Source organism: Cherax quadricarinatus, chromosome 17 (assembly GCF_038502225.1).
Source record: "Cherax quadricarinatus isolate ZL_2023a chromosome 17, ASM3850222v1, whole genome shotgun sequence".
Classification (NCBI taxonomy): Eukaryota; Metazoa; Arthropoda; class Malacostraca; order Decapoda; family Parastacidae; genus Cherax; species Cherax quadricarinatus.
Window position 1 is genome coordinate 1,521,954 of NC_091308.1, and position 22,746 is coordinate 1,544,699.

General features: G+C 42.1%; 1 protein-coding gene across 1 annotated transcript in view; it reads right to left on the reverse strand.

The window, feature by feature from the left end:
* Window positions 1–22,746, reverse strand: part of LOC128686267 (chitotriosidase-1-like) — a 61,568-nt gene that overhangs the window by 23,845 nt on the left and 14,977 nt on the right. Inside the window, exons 2-3 of the mRNA XM_070085707.1 lie at window positions 16,118–16,260; window positions 15,836–15,979 (exon numbers count right to left, since the gene is read on the reverse strand). Coding sequence (XP_069941808.1) covers window positions 15,836–15,979; window positions 16,118–16,260 — 287 coding nt within the window. The remainder of the gene's footprint in view (window positions 1–15,835; window positions 15,980–16,117; window positions 16,261–22,746) is intronic.

The window sequence follows — 22,746 nt, forward strand, 5'->3', positions numbered from 1 at the left end:
TGTGTGTGTGTGTGTGTGTGTGTGTGTGTGTGTGTGTGTGTGTGCTCATCTATTTGTGGTTGAAGGGGTCGATTCATAACTCCTAGCTCCGACTCTTCACTTGTCGCTACTAGGTCCTCTCTCCCCCTGCTCCATGAGCTTTATCATACCTCGTCTTAAAACTATGTAGAGTTCCTGCCTCCACTACATCACTTGCCAGACTATTCCACTTCCTGACAACTCTATGACTAAAGAAATACTTTTTTACATCTCTTTGACTCATACGAGTCTTCGACTTGCAATTGTGACCCCTTGTTTCTGTGTCCCCTCTCTGGAGCATCTTGTCTCTGTCCACCTTGTCAGTTCCTCGCAGTATTTTGTATGTCTTTATCATGTCTCCCCTTACCCTCCTGTCCTCCAGGGTCGTCAAGCCAGTTTCCCTTAACCTTCCTTCGTAGGACATTTCGTTTAGCTCTGAAACTAGCCTTGTTGCAAACCTTTGCACTTTCTCTAATTTCTTGACGTGCTTGATCAAGTGCGGGTTCCAAACTGGTGCTGCATCTCAAATATGGGCCTGACGTACACGGTGTACAGAGTCTTGAACGATTCCTTACTGAGGTATCGGAACGCTATTCTCAGGTTTGCCAGGCGCCCATATGCTGCAGGAGTTATCTGGTTGATGTGTGCCTCAGGAGATGTGCTCGGTATTATACTCACCCCAAGATCCTTTTCCTTCAGTAAGGTTTGCAGTCTTTGGCCACCTATCCTATACTCTGTCTGCGGTCTTCTTTGCCCTTCCCCGATCTTCATGACTGCATTTGGCGGAGTTATATTCGAGGAGCTTGTTCCTAGACTAGGCTTCAGCCTGTCCAGGTCTCTTTGTAGTCCTGCCTGATCCTCATCCGATTTAATTTTCCTCATTAACTTCACATTGTCTGCAAACAGGGACTCTTCTGAATCTATCCCTTCCGTCATGTCATTCACATATTCTAAAAATAACACTGGTCCTAGGACTGACCCCTGTGGGACCAAGCTCGCTACAGGCGCCCACTCGGACACCTCGTCACGTACCATGACTCGTTGCCTCCCTGTCAGGTATTCTCTGATCCATTACAGTGCCCTTCCTGTTATGCGTACCTGATCCTTTAACGTTTTTACTAATCTTTTGTGAAGAACTGTGTCGGCGGCCTTCTTGTAGTCCAAGAAAATGCAATCTACCCACACCTCTCTCTCGTGTCTTTCTTCCGTTACCTTGTCATAAAACTTGAGTAGGTTGGGGACACAGGATTTTCCTTCACTGAATCCGTGCTAGTTGTCGTTTATAAGCTTGTTTCGTTCCAGGTGCTCCACCACTCTCCTGATAATCTTCTCCATGACTTTACATACTATACATGTCAGTGACACTGGTCTCTAGTTTAGTGCTCCGTGTCTTCTACTTTCTTTAAAATAAGGACTACATTTGCCATCTTCCATACCTCGGGTAGTTACCCAGTTTCAGTGGATGTGTTGAAAATTGTTGTTAGTGGCACACACAGCATCTCTGCTCTCTCTCTAAGAACCCATAGAGAGATGTCCAGTCCTACCGCCTTTGAGGTATCAAGTTCACTTGCAGCTTCTTCACCTCCTCCTCGGTTGTGTGTATTTCACCCAGCACTTTTTCGTATATCCCTTGTTGGTGGACCACCCTATTCTGACTTTCTGGAGTCTTTTCTTAAATCTCATGTTAAGCTCCTCACATACTTCTTGGTCGTTTCTTTTGAGATCCCCATCTTCCTTCCTCAGCCTGATTACCTGGTCCTTGAATCTTGTCTTCCTCCTGATGGGGCTATACAACAGCGTGGCATACAAAGAGTATGTTACAATTTATTCTGCGTATGTCACACCCATATAGGCTACCTCTAAACCAGCGAATCAAAAGCTAAAGGTTTAACAATCAGTATAATAATAATAATAATAATAATAATAATAATAATAATAATAATAATAATAATAATAATAATAATAATAATAATAACAACAACAACAACAACAACAACAACAACAACAACAACAACAACAACAACAACAACAACAACAATAATAATAATAATAATAATAATAATAATAATAATAATAATAATATCTTGATTTACTACAAGTACATGTACAAGGTATACAGGCCTAGCTGATATCAATGACATACTACTATACAGAAAGCCGCTTGTTATGCTGAGCATTTCGGGCAAATTACGCAAGTTTATGTCCCAGGATGCGACCCACACCAGGTACCCATTTTATACTGATGGGTGAACAGGGACAGCAGGTGGTGTCTTATGGAAACACGTCCTTAATGTTTTTCAGCCGTACCGGAAGAGATTCGAACCCTGGACCTCAGTGTGTGAGCTGAGTGCGCTTGCGATCGAGCTACAGGACACCAGTAGGGTATTTGTCGTTAAATCAGTACCTTGGTTCATTGAATAATCACAGGAAAGCCTGCCAAAGTTGAAGGAATGTGGTTCACTTGTGGTAAGTATTGGTAGACTTGCCTACCTGCTGTACATAGTGTACACACCTGTATATAGTGGGTGAAGGAAAAATATACATTATAGTCTACTGCTGAGATTATTTGCTCCAATTCCCACTACGAACAGATCTCATAGGCCCTTTTCGACCTGTGTTCGTAATAAACAGCTTCGGTTCAGACTTGACTTACGATGCTATGTCGTTTTCGTACTGTCGCTGAGCCTTCCTCCTTATCTGTGCATACTCTTTTCTGGCTCTTCGACAAATCTCTTTGTTTTGCTGGGTCCTTTGTCTTCTGTAATTTTTCCATTCTTTATCGTACTTAGTTTTTGCCTCTCTACACCTTTGGGTAAACCAAGGGCTCGTTTTGGTCTTCCCATTATTGCTGTTACTCTTGGGAACAAACCTTTCTTCTGCCTCTTTGCATTTTGTTGTCACTTTGTTCATCATTTCGTTTACTGATTTTCCTACCAATTCTCTTTCCAACTGAACCTCCTGCAGGAAGTTCCTCATGCCTGTGTAGTCCCCCTTTTTGTAGTTTGGCTTTTTCCATCCTACTTCTGTTACTCTATCCACTGGTAATCCTTCTGTACTCACCTGGTTATGGTTGCAGGGGTCGATTCACAGGTCCTGGCCCCGCCTCTTCACTGGCTACTACTCGCTACTCTTCCCGCTCCATGAGATTTTTCATACCTCTTCTCAAAGCTGCGTATGGATCCTTCCTCCACTACATCATTTCTCAGACTACTCCACTTCCTGACAAATCTGTGACTGAAGAAATACTTAATAACATCCCTGTGATTCATCTGAGTCTTCAACTTCCAACTGTGCCCCCTTGTTGCTGTGTCCCATCTTTGGAACATCCTGTCTCTGTCCACCTTGTCGATTTCTCTTGGTATTTTATATGTCGTTATCATATCCTCCCTTTCTCTCCTGTCAGGTCGATTTCCCTTAACCTCTTCTCGTAGGACATACCCCTTCTGTATGTGTCTGTGTGTGTTTGCACGCGCGCTTGTGTGTGTGTGTGTGTGAGTGTGTGTATTCACCTAGTTGTACTCACCTAGTTGAGGTTGCGGGGGTCGAGTCCGAGCTCCTGGCCCCGCCTCTTCACTGATCGCTACTAGTTCACTGTCCCTGAGCCGTGAGCTTTATCATACCTCTGCTTAAAGCGATGTATGGATCCTGCCTCCACTACATCGCTTCCCAAACTATTCCACTTCCTGACTACTCTGTGGCTGAAGAAATACTTCCTAACATCCCTGTGATTCATCTGTGTCTTCAATTTCCAGCTGTGTCCCCTTGTTGCTGTGTCCCATCTGTGGAACATCCTGTCTTTGTCTACCTTGTCAATTCCTCTCAGTATTTTGTATGTCGTTATCATGTCCCCCCTATCTCTCCTGTCCTCCAGTGTCGTCAGGTTGATTTCCCTTAACCTCTCCTCGTACGACATACCTCATACCTCTGGGACTAGTCTTGTTGTAAACCTTTGCACTTTCTCTAGTTTCTTTACGTGCTTGGCTAGATGTGGGTTCCAGACTGGTGCCGCATACTCCAATATGGGCCTAACGTACACGGTGTACAGGGTCCTGAACGATTCCTTATTAAGATGTCGGAATGCTGTTCTGAGGTTTGCTAGGCGCCCATATACTGCAGCAGTTATTTGGTTGATGTGCGCTTCAGGAGATGTGCCTGGTGTTATACTCACCCCAAGATCTTTTTCCTTGAGTGAGGTTTGTAGTCTCTGGCCCCCTAGACTGTGTTCCGTCTGCGGTCTTATTTGCCCTTTCTCAATCTTCATGACTTTGCACTTGGTGGGATTGAACTCCAGGAGCCAATTGCTGGACCAGGTCTGCAGCCTGTCTAGATCCCTTTGTAGTTCTGCCTGGTCTTCGATCGAATGAATTCTTCTCATCAGCTTCACGCCATCTGCAAACAGGGACACTTCGGAGTCTATTCCTTCCGTCATGTCGTTCACAAATACCAGAAACAGCACTGGTCCTAGGACTGACCCCTGTGGGACCCTCCTGGTCACAGGTGCCCACTCTGACATCTCGCCACGTACCATGACTCGCTGCTTTCTTCCTGACAAGTATTCCCTGATCCATTGAAGTGCCTTCCCTGTTATCCCTGCTTGGTCCTCCAGTTTTTGCACCAATCTCTTGTGTGGAACTGTGTCAAACGCCTTCTTCCATTCCAAGAAAATGCAATCCACCCACCCCTCTCTCTCTTGTCTTACTGCTGTCACCATGTCATAGAACTCCAGTAGGTTTGTGACACAGGATTTCCCGTCCCTGAAACCATGTTGGCTGCTGTTGATGAGATCATTCCTTTCTAGGTGTTCCACCACTCTTCTCCTGATAATCTTCTCCATGATTTTGCATACTATACACACTTCTCTGTATCATGTTCAAATAAATAAATAAATAAATACATGTTAGTGACACTGTGTGTGTGTGTTTGTTTGTGTGTGTGTGTGTGTGTGTGTGTGTGTGTGTGTGTGTGTGTGTGTGTGTGTGTGTGTGTGTGTGTATGTGTGTGTGTGTGTACTCACCTAATTGTACTCACCTAATTGTGGTTGCAGGGGTCGAGACTCAGCTCCTGGCCCCGCCTCTTCACTGATCACTACTAGGTCCTCTCCCTCTCTGCTTCCTGAGCTTTGTCATACCTCTTCTTAAAGCTATGTATTGTTCCTGCCTCCACTACTTCACTTGCTAGGCTATTCCACTTCCTGACGACTCTATGTCTGAAGAAATACTTCCTAACGTCCCTGTGACTCGTCTGAGTCTTCAGCTTCCAGTTGTGACCCCTTGTTTCTGTGTCCCCTCTCTGGAACATCCTATCTCTGTCCACCTTGTCTATTCCCCGCAGTATCTTGTATGTCGTTATCATGTCTCCCCTGACCCTTCTGTCCTCCAGTGTCGTCAGTCCGATTTCCCTTAACCTTTCCTCGTACGACATTCCCCTGAGCTCTGGGACTAGCCTTGTTGCAAACCTTTGTACTTTCTCTAACTTCTTGACGTGCTTGACCAGGTGTGGGTTCCAGACTGGTGCTGCATACTCCAGTATGGGCCTAACATACACAGTGTACAGTGTCTTGAACGATTCCTTATTAAGGTATCGGAACGCTATTCTCAGGTTTGCCAGGCGCCCATATGCTGCAGCAGTTATTTGGTTGATGTGTGCCTCCGGTGATGTGCTCGGTGTTATGGTCACCCCAAGGTCTTTCTCCCTGAGTGAGGTCTGTAGTCTTTGTCCACCTAGCCTATACTCTGTCTGCGGTCTTCTTTGCCCCTCCTGTGTGTGTGTGTGTATGTGTGTGTGTGTGTTTGTGTGCGTGTGTGTGTGTGTGTGTGTGTGTGTGTGTGTGTGTGTGTGTGTGTGTATGTGCGTGTGCACGCGCGCTTGTGTGTGTGTGTGTGTGTTCTTAATAATGTGTATAACACAAGTTACTCACTAGTTTAGTTTAATATATTTATTATGCACACCATACCCATGGTGTGGGTGGTAGTCAAAAGATTACAGAAGTACATAATGGGTCCAGGGACTGGACCCCAAAGTTGTGATAGTTGAGCAAGTTACAAAGGTAATGAACTCCAGGTAGATCTGGTCACAATCATGGCAAGTTACAGAGATATTGAATCAGCTTCACTCCTATACGTGGTTACAGTCATGAACAAATTACAAAGTAATGAACCACTGATACGTCCACACCTGGTCACAATTGTAATGAGTTATAAATACAAATATTAAGTGGATTATACACCCACATGAGCGCTCACACACACCAGCGCTCACACACACGAGCGCGCACGTACACGAGCGCTCACATACACGAGCGCTCACACACACGAGCGCGCACACACACGAGCGATATGACCCAGGTGACAAATTTTCAGAGAATTTGGTGGTTTGCGAGTGGAAGGATACGGCCTGTCAAAGTAATTTTCAAGGAAGAATCAGTTCGAACCAGGATTCTGCAAGAGAAAGCAAGACTGAGGGACAAACAGGGGTACCAGAGAGTATACCTCGACCGCGACAGAACACAAGAAGAAAGGACTACACTGAAAGAGAGAGTACAGAGATGCAAGGAGGAACGAGAGGCAATGACGAAGATGAGCAGGACCCAGACACAGGAGGAAGGGCATACACACCCCACAGAATCTCCCACCAAAAGACTCCAACCGTGACATTCCCAACGCAACTGAGCAACCTATAGTACAACCCACTCACTGTTCCCTCTGCCACCAACCCCCATATCACAAACCTCACCCCAACAGCTGTCCCTTATGGGCATTCTGACCCCACCCCCATCATCACAAACCCCACCTACACCACAGCCCCATATAGGCCCCCACCAAGGCTCTCCCTCCCCCAACCCCAATATTCTTGCATGACCACAGTGATAGAAAAGAAACTGAAAGTTTGGTACACAAACGCGGATGGAATAACGAATAAACATGAGGAGTGGAACAAAAGAATCAGTGAAAAATCCCCAGACATCATAGCAGTCACAGAAACAAAACTTGCTGAGACAATAACAGACACAATCTTCCCAATGGGATATCAGATCCTGAGGAAAGATAGAAGGAGTAGAGGGGGAGGAGGGGTTGCACTGCTCATAAAAAACCGATGGGGATTTGAGGAAATGGAAGGCATGGGCATGATTGGAGAAAGAGACTACATTGTAGGTAAAATTCAGTCCAGAGAACATAAAGTAGTCATTGGAGTGATGTATAACCCACCACAGAACTGCAAAAGGCCAAGAGAGGAGTACGAAGAAAACAACAGGGTGATGGTGGACACACTGGCTGAGGTGGCAAGAAGAGCTCACTGTAGCAGAGCAAAGTTACTGGTAATGGGCCATTTCAACCACAGGGAGATCGACTGGGAAAACCTGGAGCCACATGGGGGTCCCGAAACATGGAGAGCCAAGATGATGGATGTGGTACTTGAAAACCTCATGCATCAACATGTCAGGGACACAACCAGAGAGAGAGGGGAGGATGAGCCAGCAAGACTGGATCTTGTGTTCACCCTGAGCAGTTCAGACATTGAGGACATCACTTACGAGAGGCCCCTTGGAGCTATCGATCACGTGGTTCTGAGTTTTGATTATATAGTAGAGTTACAAGTGGAGAAGGTAACAGGAACTGAAGGGGACAGGCCAATCTATAGAAGGGGGGACTACACAGGTAAGAGAAACTTCCTGCAGGAGGTTCAGTGAGACAGAGAAAGGGTAGGAAAATCAGTAAACGATATGATGGAATATGTGGCAACAAAGTGCAAGGAGGCAGAGGAAAGGTTTGTTCCCAAGGAAAACAGAAATAATTGGAAGACCAAAACGAGTCCTTGGTTTATCCGAAGGTGTAGGGAGGCAAAAACTAAGTGCAACAGAGAATGGAAAAGGTACAGGAGGCATAGGACCCAGGAAAACAAGGAGAGTAGAAGAGCCAGAAACGAGTATGCACAGAGAAGGAGGGAGGCCCAGCGACAGTATGAAAACGACTTAGCATCGAAAGTCAAATCTGACACGAAACTGCTGTATAGCCACATTAGGAGGAAGACAACAGTCAAGGACCAGGTGATAAGGCTGAGGAAAGAAGGTGGAGAACTCACAAGAAACGATCAAGAGGTATGTTAGGAGCTCAACACGAGATTTAAGGAAGTATTTACAGTAGAGACAGGAAGGACTCTGGGGGGACAGACCAGATGGGAACACCAGCAATGAATACACCAACAAGTGTTGGACGACATACATACAGATGAGGAGGAGGTGAAGAAACTGCTAAGGGACATCGATACCTCAAAGGCAATGGGACCGGACAACATCTCCCTGTGGATCCTTAGAGAGGGAGCAGATATGTTGTGCGTGCCACTTAAGACATTCAGTGGGAGAGGGAACTGACAGGAAAACCAGTACAATAAATGATGGACTATGTGGCAACAAAATGCAAGGAGGCAGAGGAGAGGTTTGTTCCCAAGGGAAACAGAAATAATGGGAAGAACAGAATGAGACATTGGTTCACCCAAAGGTGTAGGGAGGCAAAAACTAGGTGTACTAGAGAATGGAAAAGGTACAGAAGACAGAGAACTCAGGAAAATAAAGAGATTAGAGGAAGAGCCAGAAACGAATATGCACAGATAAGAAGGGAGGCTCAGAGACATTATGAAAATGACATAGCATCAAAAGTAAAGACTGACCCGAAGCTGTTGTACAGCCACTTCAGGAGGAAAACAACAGTCAAGGACCAGGTAATCAGACTGAGGAAGGGTGATGGGGAATTCACAAGAAACGACCAAGAGGTATGTCAGGAGTTCAACACAAGATTTAAAGAGGTATTTACAGTGGAAACCAATAGGACTCCAGGAAATCAGAACAGGGGGGCACACCAGCAACTGCTGGATGAGGTACATATAACCAAGGAGGAGGTGAAGAAGCTGCTATGCGAACTTGACACCTCAAAGGCGGTGGGACCAGACAACAAGCAGATATATTGTGTGAGCCATTAACAAAGATCTTCAACACATCATTTGAAACTGGGCAACTCCCTGAGGTATGGAAAATGGCAAATGTAGTCCCAATTTTTAAAAAGGGAGACAGACATGAGGCACTAAACTACAGACCTGTATCACTAACGTGTATAGTATGCAAGGTCATGGAGAAGATCATCAGGAGGAGAGTGGTGGGGCACCTGGAAAGAAACAAGTGTATAATTGACAACCAGCACGGTTTCAGGGAAGGAAAATCCTGTGTCACAAACCTACTAGAGTTTTATGACAAGGTGACAGAAGTAAGACAAGAGAGAGAGAGGGGTGGATAGACTGCATATTTTTGGACTGCAAGAAGGCCTTCGACACAGTTCCTCACAAGAGGTTACTGGAAAAGCTTGAGGATCAGGCACACATAACAGGAAAGGCACTGCAATGGATCAGAGAATACCTGACAAGGAGGCAACAACGAGTCATGGTACGCGACGAGGTGTCAGAGTGGGCGCCTGTGACAAGCGGGGTTCCACAGGGGTCAGTCCTAGGACCTGTGCTGTTCTTGGTATATGTGAACGACATAACGGAAGGGATAGACTCAGAAGTGTCCTTGTTTGCAGATGATGCGAAGTTAATGAGAAGAATCAAATCGGATGAGGATCAGGCAAGACTACAAAGAGACCTGGACAGGCTACAAGCCTGGTCCAGCAACTGGCTCCTTGAATTTAACCCTGCCAAAGGCAAAGTCATGAAGATTGGGGAAGGGCAAAGAAGACCGCAGACACAATATAGTTTAGATGGCCAAAGACTGCAAACCTCACTCAAGGAAAAAGATCTCGGGGTGAGTATAACAACGAGCATATCTCCTGAGGCGCACATCAATCAGATAACTGCTGCAGCATACGGGCGCCTGGCAAACCTACGGATAGCGTTCCGATACCTCAGTAAGGATTCGTTTAAGACTCTGTATACCATTTACGTCAGGCCCATACTGGAGTATGCAGCACCAGTTTTGAATCCACACCTAGTCAAGCAAATCAAGAAATTAGAGAAAGTGCAAAGGTTTGCAACAAGACTAGTCCCAGAGCTACGGGGATTGTCCTACGAAGAAAGGTTGAGGGAAATCGGCCTGACGACACTGGAGGACAGGAGGGTTAGGGGAGACATGATAACGACATATAAAATACTGCGTGGAATAGACAAGGTGGACAAAGACAGGATGTTCCAGAGAAGGGACTCAGACACAAGAGGTCACAATTGGAAGTTGAAGACTCAGATGAATCAAAGGGATGTTAGGAAGTATTTCTTCAGTCATAGAGTAGTCAGGCCGTGGAATAGACTAGAAAGTGACGTAGTGGAGGCGGGAACCATACATAGTTTTAAGACTAGGTATGATAGAGCTCATGGGGCAGGGAGAGAGAGGACCCAGTAGCAATCAGCGAAGAGGCGGGGCCAGGAGCTGTGACTCGACCCCTGCAACCACAAATAGGTGAGTACAAATAGGTGAGTACATACACACACACAGGCACACACGCAGACAAACACAGCAAAGTATCTGCAGACATGGCAAATCTGGAAAAACAGATGGGACGTGCAACTATGACCACCCTAGAAAATGCTGTGCCCTTATGACAACAGGAAAATGCAAACTCACTTCCTGTAAGCTTTTTCACCCTGAAATGTGTCCCTCTTCAGTACAGGAAAGACTGTGCTATAACTTAAATTGCCAGGCACACGATCTAAAGGGGACAAAAAGATACAAAACATCCAGGCCATGGGAAAACCTGGGTAGATACAGCCACTCAAGAGGGAGAGGTTTTTTAGTGCCAGGAAGGAAGAAAAAAACTGGCAGGAAATGGCGGAAATCGTACGCCAAGTCCAGTCATTCCTGGAGTGGAACCACAGTCGATGGCCTCCACTCCAAACCAACAGATACAGATACTAATGCTGGAAAAAAAGTCCCCCCCCAGTACCACCAATACCACCAGTCCGATGACATTCTTCCTTGCAAATATACAGGGTCTAAAGCCAGCAACGAACAACAAAATACCTTTCATCCGTGGACTGCTTGCAGAGGCAAATGCAATGTTCGCGGCTTTCACAGAGACCTACATAAAGGATTACTTGGACAACGAAATATGGATCCCAGGTTACAACCTATACAGATGCGACAGAGTGAACAGGCAAAAAGGGGGGATGGCCTGTATATCGCAGAGTCACTTGTTTGCACACAACTGCTTAATGCCTCAAATGATGTAGTGGAAGTTTTAGCAGTAAAGATCGAGAACCAAAACCTAGTCATTGTGGTAGTCTACAAGCCTCCGGATGCAACGTCCCAGCAATTCCAGGAACAGCTGTTAAAAATTGACCACTGTCTGGAAAATCTGCCAGCTCCTGCCCCCAACATCTTGCTCCTGGGGGATTTCAACTTAAGGCACCTAAAATGGAGGAATATAGCAAATAATGTTGTTGCAGTGATAACACCAGGAGGCAGCTCTGACGAGAACTCACACACACACGAGCTTTTAAATCTCTGCACAAAATTCAACTTAAACCAGCAAATAATAGAGCCTACTAGACTGGAGAATACACTAGACCTCATCTTCACTAACAATGATGATCTGATACGAAATGTCACCATATCAAAAACAATATACTCAGATCACAACATAATCGAGGTTCAGACATGTATGCGCGGAGCCCCAGACCGACATAATGAGATTAGTCACGAGGGAGCCTTCACCAAATTCAACTTCAATAACAAGAACATAAAGTGGGACCAAGTAAACCAAGTCCTAACCGATATAAGCTGGGAAGATAGACTAAGCAACACAGACCCCAACTTATGCCTAGAACAGATTAACTCGGTGGCACTCGATGTATGCTCAAGGCTTATTCCTTTAAGAAAAAGGAGGAGTAGATGTAAAATAGAAAGAGACAGGCGCTCCCTTTACAGGCGACGGAAAAGAATAACAGAGCGGCTAAAAGAGGCCAATATATCTGAAATGCGTAGGGAGTCACTGGTCAGAGAAATAGCAAACATCGAACTTAAGCTAAAGGAATCTTATAGGAGTCAGGAATCGCGGGAAGAACTAAAAGCCATAAATGAAATCGAAAGAAACCCAAAGTATTTCTTTTCCTATGCCAAATCAAAGTCGAGAACAACGTCCAGTATTGGGCCCCTACTTAAACAAGATGGGTCCTACACAGATGACAGCAAGGAAATGAGTGAGCTACTCAAGTCCCAATATGACTCAGTTTTTAGCAAGCCGCTAACCAGACTGAGAGTCGAAGATCAAAATGAATTTTTTATGAGAGAGCCACAGAATTTGGTTAACACAAGCCTATCTGATGTTATCCTGACGCCAAATGACTTCGAACAGGCGATAAATGACATGCCCATGCACTCTGCCCCAGGGCCAGACTCATGGAACTCCGTGTTCATCAAGAACTGCAAGAAGCCCCTATCACGAGCTTTTACCATCCTATGGAGAGGGAGCATGGACACGGGGGTCGTCCCACAGTTACTAAAAACAACAGACATAGCCCCACTCCACAAAGGGGGCAGTAAAGCAATAGCAAAGAACTACAGACCGATAGCACTAACATCCCATATCATAAAAATCTTTGAAAGGGTCCTAAGAAGCAAGATCACCACCCATCTAGAAACCCATCAATTACACAACCCAGGGCAACATGGGTTTAGAGCAGGTCGCTCCTGTCTGTCTCAACTATTGGATCACTACGACAAGGTCCTAGATGCACTAGAAGACAAAAAGAATGCAGATGTAATATATACAGACTTTGCAAAAGCCTTCGACAAGTGTGACCATGGCGTAATAGCGCACAAAATGCGTGCTAAAGGAATAACAGGAAAAGTTGGTAGATGGATCTATAATTTCCTCACAAACAGAACACAAAGAGTAGTAGTCAACAGAGTAAAGTCCGAGGCGGCTACGGTGAAAAGCTCTGTTCCACAAGGCACAGTACTCGCTCCCATCTTGTTTCTCATCCTCATATCTGACATAGACAAGGATGTCAGCCACAGCACCGTGTCTTCCTTTGCAGATGACACCCGAATCTGCATGACAGTGTCTTCCATTGCAGACACTGCAAGGCTCCAGGCGGACATCAACCAAATCTTTCAGTGGGCTGCAGAAAACAATATGAAGTTCAACGATGAGAAATTTCAATTACTCCGATATGGTAAACACGAGGAAATTAAAACTTCATCAGAGTACAAAACAAATTCCGGCCACAAAATAGAGCGAAAAACCAACGTCAAAGACCTGGGAGTGATCATGTCGGAGGATCTCACCTTCAAGGACCATAACATTGTATCAATCGCAGCTGCTAGAAAAATGACAGGATGGATAATGAGAACCTTCAAAACTAGGGATGCCAAGCCCATGATGACACTCTTCAGGTCGCTTGTTCTATCTAGGCTGGAATATTGCTGCACACTAACAGCACCTTTCAAGGCAGGTGAAATTGCTGACCTAGAAAATGTACAGAGAACCTTCACGGCGCGCATAACGGAGATAAAACACCTCAATTACTGGGAGCGCTTGAAGTTCCTGAACCTGTATTCCCTGGAACGCAGGCGGGAGAGATACATGATTATATACACCTGGAAAATCCTAGAGGGACTAGTACCGAACTTGCACACGAAAATCACTCACAACGAAAGCAAAAGACTTGGCAGACGATGCAACATCCCCCCAATGAAAAGCAGGGGTGTCACTAGCACGTTAAGAGACAATACAATAAGTGTCAGGGGCCCGAGACTGTTCAACTGCCTCCCAGCATACATAAGGGGGATTACCAACAGACCCCTGGCAGTCTTCAAGCTGGCACTGGACAAGCACCTAAAGTCAGTACCTGACCAGCCGGGCTGTGGCTCGAATGTTAGATTGCGTGCAGCCAGCAGTAACAGCCTGGTTGATCAGGCTCTGATCCACCAGGAGGCCTGGTCACAGACCGGGCCAGCGGGGGCGTTGACCCCCGGAACTCTCTCCAGGTAACATAATGACGCAAGGTGTGACAATAGTCCATCTGGCAAAGTTTACATTTCGTCTGCTCTACATCTGGTGGTGGTGATTTAATTAACCTGCCACAGATACTTGTAACCCAGCCGGAGCCGGGCGGTAGTGACATCCAAGAGTCTGCTTATCTTGTTGGATGCACCATAGACATATGGCTCCTCCTGCATGATAGAATGATGATAGATGGACTGACTTGTGTCAGTCTCCCTAAGTCTTAAGTCAATAAAGTTCAATTGAAGTTCTTTTCTTATAATTGTTCTCAAACTGCTAACTGACAACCCAAGATTTCAATCTACTCCCTCTTTGAAAGCGTACAGCTTAGCCAATTTATCAGTTCTATCATGCATCTGAAGACCAATGTGAGATGGAATCCACAGCATGTGCACTCTGACTCCACTGTCCACAATCTTACCAATCTTACCAATATTCAAAACCCTAAACCTACTCACCATACAAAACATCCATACTTATTACTGCACCTATTACATATATAGAACACTTAACTCGGATATAAACCCTCCCCTCAAACGTCTCCTTACCAACCTCAACAGAACACATGACCATAACACAAGGCACAGATCACTCTTTGATGTTCCTCGTGTCCATCTCACGCTATGCAAAAACTCAATGCACATAAAAGGCCCTAAAATCTGGAATTCATTACCTGTAAATATAAAAGAAACACTGTTTATAAATTCAAGTCTCTTCTCAAAAATCACTTACTCACCCACAACCAAATAAATACTGAATAATTGTATCTTAAAAATTGTATCTCATAAATGTTTCTCATAATTGTATCTCATAAATGTTTAACCTGATACCCAATCAAACTTTGTTATTTTTTTTATTACATTACCCAACAGAATACTCCATTCTACTGAATGCACAGCAATACAGTAAATGACCATATGACCTGTCTTTGTAATACTCATTTGTGCTTAATTTTTATCTGTTTACAATAATGTATCATGTTCAAATAAATAAATAAATAAATAAATACCTGTGTCTGGCTTCTGACGCAACCATGCCACAATTTATACTTAATCAATTGAGAGCATTTATGGATGACAGAGGATCAGTTACAATTAAAGTGTCAACCTTAGATACATTGACGCATTTGAGTGCAAGGAATATGGCAAACAGTTCTGTTTGAAGGGTAGAGGCCCAGTTATTGATGCGTGCTCCAATTTCTTTATGAAAGCCATCACTCTGTATGACAACAGCAGCAATACCAACTGCACCAGTGGATTGGTGAACAGAACCATCAACGTAAATAATTTGTGAAAGAGTGTTCTCTGTGACTAAGTTATCAATACAGCTTAAGACATCATGTTTGACTCCAAGACGAAGCTTTGGTTGTGATTTAAGAAGAGTTTTTTGGGGAAATGGAGGAATGATAGTTTGGAATGGGGTAATATCCCATGGAGCAGGGAAGTGTCTCTGCTGCCTAACTTGACATAGACCATGTAGCTGGTTCATGCGGAAATCGGTTCCAGTTTCTTCGATCCATCTGGAAGGATGTTCACCAGTGCTGAGGAAAGTTTGGAGGGCGTCTGTGCAGGGGTCTGAATGGGCTAACCTAAGCATATTGACCCCAGTGAGGATATTTCTTTCAGTAACACGATCTCTAATGCTTGGAATATTAAGTTCTTTCTGCATATTTAAGATTTGGGCAGTACGAGGGCATCCTAGGATAATCCTCATTACTTCGTTTTGCGGTTTTTCCAGCCCTCCAAGCTTCCAGTCAAACACGAGTGCAGGTAGTGGCGCAGCATAATCAACCAATGATCTAATATAAGCAAGATAAATCACTAGAAGTCACTTACCGTAGAATACTTGACAGAACCCTCAGACCAGCCTCCAACACTCAGTAAGGTTAACAATTCATCATTTTGTAACTTGAGGCTTGTGAACCTGTCGTAGGCACACTCTCCGCCGTCCGTGCAGAGTTCATGGAAGGGGTCGAGTACCTGATAGCCAAAATAATAAAAAAAATAGTTTATATTCACAAATACGATAGTTTACCTAACTTGAAGCACCAGACAACTTAAAGAAAACGTAAACATTTTCAACATTAACACTTATATTTTGCACTAATATATTTGCACCTGAATTTCTCCAGTAGTTGAAATCCCAGCAAAGGCAAAGATGAGGTGAGTACAGATGCTGGGATCTATGTCTTCCACATCAAACTTTCCATCTTCGTCGCGATATACAGCCCAAGACGCCATGTAGCACATCATCACACTCTCTAGAGGTGAAATATAATGAGTATATTGTTACGTATAGGCCTAAGTGTGAAGTATATTGTAGTGTGTAGGTTTAAGAAGGCAACACATAATCAGTACTTGATTCAGTGTTTTTCCAAAATAATAATAAGAAAAACTTTATACATCAAAAGAAAAGTATATGGGAACATCATAGAATTAATTCTACTATTAAGGTTGGCAAACAAGAAAAAATGAGAAATGTGAAACAATATATGTAAAGTTAGAGCGTAGTTAGAGATGATAAGACTGTTGTTAAAGTTGACCTTAATCTCGAAGTCACTGAAGATGAAGCATTGTTAATAACAAAAGACGTAGAACCTATTACTGGGTATTGAAAAACGTAAGTCATTACTTTATTTATTTATTTATTTCCAATTTGTGCACACATACAGAGGTACAAAAAAAATACAGATAAGAGCAGTATGCCAAAGCCACTTATACTATGCATAGCATTACGGGCTGGCTTAAAATTAACTTAAGATTAACTAAGCAATGATTATTATTATTATTATAATCAAAAAGAAGCGCTAAGCCACAAGGACTATACAGCGCTGCTACTAAGCAATGATGAAATCAGTGATAAAACATTAATGTAAACAGATAACTATAAAGCACAAGTGAGTATTACAAAGACAGGTCATATGGTTGCATTCAGTTAGGTAGTGATTCTGTTAGGTAGTGTATTTAAAAAATAATAAAGTTAGATTGGGTTTTAGGTTTAACATTTATGTGATATAATTGTGAGAAACATCTAAGATATACAATTTATAATGTTCAGTTATTCAGTATTTATTTGGTTTTGGGTGAGTAAGTAATCTTTGAGAAGAGACTTGAATTTATAAACAGGTTGTGTTTCTTTTATATTTACAGGTAATGAATTCCAGATTTTAGGGCCTTTTATGTGCATTGAGTTTTTGCATAGTGTGAGATGGACACGAGGAACATCAAAGAGTGATCTGTGCCTTGTGTTATGGTCATGTGTTCTGTTGAGGTTGGCAAGGAGATGTTTGAGGGGAGGGTTAATATCAGAGTTAAGTGTTCTATGTATGTAATAGGTGCAGTAATAAGTATGGATGTTTTGTATGGTGAGTAGGTTTAGTGTATTGAATATTGGTGGTGTGTGCTGCCTGTAGTGAGAATTTGTTATCATTCTAACTGCAGCCTTTTGTTGGGTAATTAGTGGTCTGAGATGGTTAATTGTTGTTGAGCCCCATGCACAAATTCCATAGGTGAGATAGGGGTAAATAAGAGAGTGATATAGGGCCAGGAGGGCTGACTGTGGAACATAGTACCGTATCTTCGATAGTATGCCTACAGTCTTGGAAATTTTCTTAGAAATTTGATGTATATGTGTATGAAATTTGAGTCTATTATCAAGGTGGATTCCTAAGAATTTTCCCTCTGTTAGTTTTGTGATAGGTGATCCATTTATCATTATGTTAAGAGGGACATCTGTAGCTCTGTTACCAAACTGAATGAAGTAGGTTTTGTCAATGTTTAGTGTAAGTTTGTTAGTCCTCATCCAGGTAGATATTTTCTGTAATTCGGTATTTACAGTATTGGCTAGCGTGACTGGGCTCGGGTGAGAGAAGACGTATGTAGTGTCATCTGCAAATAGTGTGGGTTTGAGTAATTGCGAAGCATTTGGAAGGTCATTTATGTATAGGAGAAAGAGAAGAGGGCCAAGGACACTTCCCTGTGGGACACCAACTGTAATTGGTTGTGCAGAAGAGTTTGCCCCATTTGCGTACACATATTGGCTTCTGTTGCTGAGGTAAGACTTGAGGTAGTTGAGGGAGTGCCCTCTTATACCATAGTGTGACAATTTTACGTGGAGCAAGTCATGGTCAACTGTATCAAAAGCTTTACGTAAGTCAATGAAGATCCCCAGTGGGACTTCTTTTTTCTCTATTGCAGTGTATATATGTTCTAGCATGTGTATAATAGCATCATTAGTATTTTTATTAGGCCTGAATCCAAATTGGCAGGGGTTGAGTATGTTTTGGGAGATAAGGTAGGAGTAGATTCGTTTATGAATTAATTTTTCGAAGATTTTTGAGAGAGGGTGTAAGTTGGATATTGGCCTATAGTTATTCAACTCTGTTTGGTCTCCTCCTTTGTGGATCGGGGTGACCCTTGCTATTTTGAGTACTGTAGGGAAGGTGGAGGATTCAATGGATTTGTTAAAGAGTGTTGCAATGATTGGTGATAGCACTTGTGACACTTTTTTGTATATAAGGGGTGGTAAGGTATTTAAATCTCCTGCCTTGTTTTTTAGTGCGTTGATAATAAGGGAGACTTCGTATGGGTTAGTCGGAGCTAGGAACAGTGTGTTCGGGTAGTTGCCGGTGAGGTAGTCATTTGGTGGGGTATCTGAGCTTGGGATTTTATTGGCAAGGTTTTGTCCTATAGTGGAGAAGAAATTATTGAGTCTGTTTGCTGTTTCTGTTGGTGGGAGTTGGGGTTCATCTGTTTTTGCTAATTTTATTTCGCTATTTCGTGATATCTTTTTTGTTCCCAGAATTTCTGATAGGGTTTTCCAGGTCTTTTTTATATCACCTCGTAAGTTGGATAATCTGTTCTCATAATACAATTTTTTTGCCCTTCTTATCAGGCTGGTTAGGATTGACGAGTAACGTTTTGTTTGGTCTCTGGTTATGTGACCCATTCTGTACTGTTTTTCATATTGGTGTTTTGTATTTATGGATTTGAGAATGCTGGGTGTTAGCCAGGGACTGTTCAGTCTCTTTGCTGTCATCTGTTTAGTTTTTTTAGGGCAGTGCTTGTTATAGAGGTATTGGGTTTTTTTTAGAAAATTATTAATACATTCGTCAATATCTGTATAGGTTTCTAGCTCAGTGTGCCAATCAATGTTTGCTATTGCTGTTGTGAAGTTATTAATGGCTGCCTCATTGTGAAGTCTGAAGGTGACTTTAGTAGTGTCTTGGGGTAGTTTACCAAGAGTTGTTATGAGGAAAGTAGGGTAGTGGTCTGTGGTATTATCTGTAATTATGCCTGATTTTAAAGGGGCTATGGTGTTGGTCCAGATGTGGTCAAGTAGGGAAACACTAGTCTCTGTAACTCTTGTAGGTTTTGTTACTGTTGGTAGTAACATACAGTTACTCATTGTGTTTGTGAATTCAGTAACGTGTGGGTCCTGGTCTTGCAGGAGATTTATATTGAAGTCACCTGAGAGTAGTAAGTGATCTTTGTTCATGCGTGCATCAGTTATCATACTTCCTAGATTTTGACTAAATTGGCTAATGTTTGACTGTGGAACTCTGTAGATGTTTATCAATGTGAGAGGTTTTTGTAGGTACTTTGATTTGAATTTAGCTATTATATATTCCCCATGTTCATCCCTTGTGCAAGTATTAGTGGTACATTCTAGTTGGTCTGAGTAGTATATGGCTGTGCCACCCCCTTGTTGATCTGGCCTACAGTTGTGTATGGCTGTGTAACCAGGAATGGCATAGACATCTGTACTATCAGGCTTTAGCCAGGTTTCAGTTAGTGTAATGATGGACATATTGGCATGTAAGGAATTTAGTAATGCTATGAGGTCATCGTAATGCTTGCTTAAAGATCTGATATTGTAGTTAAATATAGTTATGTTGTTGTTGGCACTGAGAAGTGCCTTTGATTGTTCTGCAGTGTAGTAATTACAGTTACTGTTTGATTCATTTAAGTCATTAAATAAGAGGTTGGTATCAGGATCAATGCTTGTAATCATAAGATTTGTAGTGAATCTATAGTTTGAATTAAGTATAAAACAAAGTAAATAGTCTTAAGCTAAAAAATAGCACCTGGATTATTTAACAAATGTAAAATAATGAGCTAAGGGACTAATACAAATAAAGTGATGATCAAATAGTGGAGCTTGGGAATATGATAGTAGGTAGTACTATAAAGGTAATTTTTTAAAGTTAGAATTATAGTATAAAATTATAATATAAAAGGGACTAATATAGGTTGTGGTGACCAATAAAGTGGTAATCAAAAAATGAGCTTTGGAATATAATGGCAAAATTGTGAACTTATTCTACTTTAGCACCTAAGAATAGCACCTTGATTATTTTAACAATTGTGAATATATAAACTAGGATAGTTATATAAAGCTAAAATAAAGGAGAAAACATATAAGGGACTAAAATTAAGTAATGGTAAGCAAAGTTAAATGGGCAGATGGTAGGAATTATAATATAAACTTATAATATAAAAATACAATTTGAAATGGTACTTGCAATTGCACTAGAGTCTGGTATAGGTTGTTGACAAGATCAAGATTATACCTAGATTTAAATTGACAAAATAAAATTCACAATTAAAGTACCAAAAGAATAATAGTAAAAAAATAACAATGGTAATGTCTTGATTATAATATGATAGTAAGAGGGTAGACAGGTACACAGGTACAAGGGATAATATAAAGGTTGGGGTTGAATATAAAAACTTGAAAATTTGGCTACAAAATGTTATGAGAAGTATAAAATAATGTTTAATGTACAAAATTAAAATTGACTGGTAGTAAATATGGTGTTTAATAAAATTTTAGTAAGTAATAATGATTACAAAAAAGTGAAAAAGTAATGTTTATTTCATTCAATATTGCACTGGTAGTTATACTTGAGGTTATATGGCAGTACAAGGTAATTAAGAGTAATCTAGGATAGTAAATGTGGTATTAAAACAGGTAAAGGTAATTAGACAAGTAATGGTTATTAAATGTCAAAATTGTTAAGAGTAAATTGAAATTTTAGTAAAAATGATATTTATTAATTTTAGTAAGTAATATCAATTGATAGTATTTAAAAAAAAAAAAATATGAGGTAGTAATATGGACAGAGAAAGTATCAATTCAGCTAATGTTTAAGCGAACAATAGTAAATAACAAAATCACATAAGGTGACCTATGCTTACTAGTAAAATCACAAAATGAGGTAGTTGATTATTTAATTACTAAGAGATTGTACAATGAAATTTGAACAATAATGGAGCAAAACGTACACTACACTACGTAGGCTTTTTAGTTGGACATTGTTTAGTTATTCTCTGTAAGATTGGTATCCCTGAGAAATCGTGATAGATCATTCTCGTTCGTGATTGTGTACAGTTGACCTACATTTGTTTTCCTAACTAGAATTTTCCCATCCCGTGTGAAGCATTGGTGTATTGTGTCATTATTCTCTCGCTTAAGTTTTCTGACTCTATACAGGAGGTTTTGACGTTTTTTGGTAAGACACTCGTTTATATATACCTCTTTCTTTACTTTAAATAGATGCAATAATTAAGTCTTTTTTTCTGTCATGTGAGTGGAATCTAAGCATAACACTTTTTCTACCATGGGATCCTAGTAACCTGGCTTCTTTTATTTCTGACTCTGGTACAATAACACTTGTTTGGTCCTTTATGATCTGCAGAGTAATTTCTTTACTGTTTGTTTGGTTCATATCACTGGGAAAAAGTGGACTGTTAACTATTACTGCGTCCGATAGTTTATCTTGTTCAGTTTTATCTTCTTGGAGAGCAAAGTAGTCACTGAACTGGTTATCTAAGTTGCTCTTCCATTCTTTTACTGCTTCTTCAACCTTTGTATTAAGAGATATTATTTGTTGGGTATGGCTATCTATGACTGTCTGGATGGTCTTGTCACAGTTAGTCATTCCTGGTGTTGAAAACTTTTGTTCAAGACTGAGGATTTTGTTTTCGAGTTGTGTCATCCTGGTGTCTTGTTTTGCTAGCGTCTCTCGAAGATTCATATTTTCAATAACTAAGTTGGAGATGCATGACTTTAGGGTATCTGGATCGTTGGTCATACCTGAGAGACTACTTGGTAGGTTGAATCCGGGGAAGAGAGGGGAGGATGGGCTGGTGGCAGCCATGTTTGTTGTTATTGTTGTGGTGTGGCCTTGAGTGGTGGTGAGTGGGGTGGTTGCTGGGCCGGCGTCCTCCTGACTACACTTGTTGAATAGTTGATTTTTCGGTGTTTTCTTGCTGGCCTTGGTGCTGTTTCCTCTTAGATTGCGCCTCATAATACTACAGGAATTGTTGTAGTTAAGAAGAAGTTGTAGTATACAAAGCTTAGGGTTACGTTGTTCGGCTGGCAGCGGGGTGTTGCTTACGGTTAGTTTGCAGTCTTCCTTTGATCTCTATTTTTTCGATTTGTAGGTTTCACTGTTGGTAATCTTTGGTCATTCTGGGTGCTACGTTGGGTAGTGCAGTTTTGCTTGTAACTAGGTCATCATAGGAGCATTGGTAGCTCTGGTAGTTGGAGAAAAGTACGGAGCTTGGAAGTCGCTGCTGCCGCTGCCGCTGCCTTTACTCAGGAACAATACCTTTGTAAATACAGTCTTGCACACCTATAGTGTTGCCAAGTAGATTCTCTTGCTCTATGCTGCACTTTTTTTCCTCTTCCTCTCAAATATTGTCACATATTAGTGGTATACTTCCCTACACTGATGTCTCTG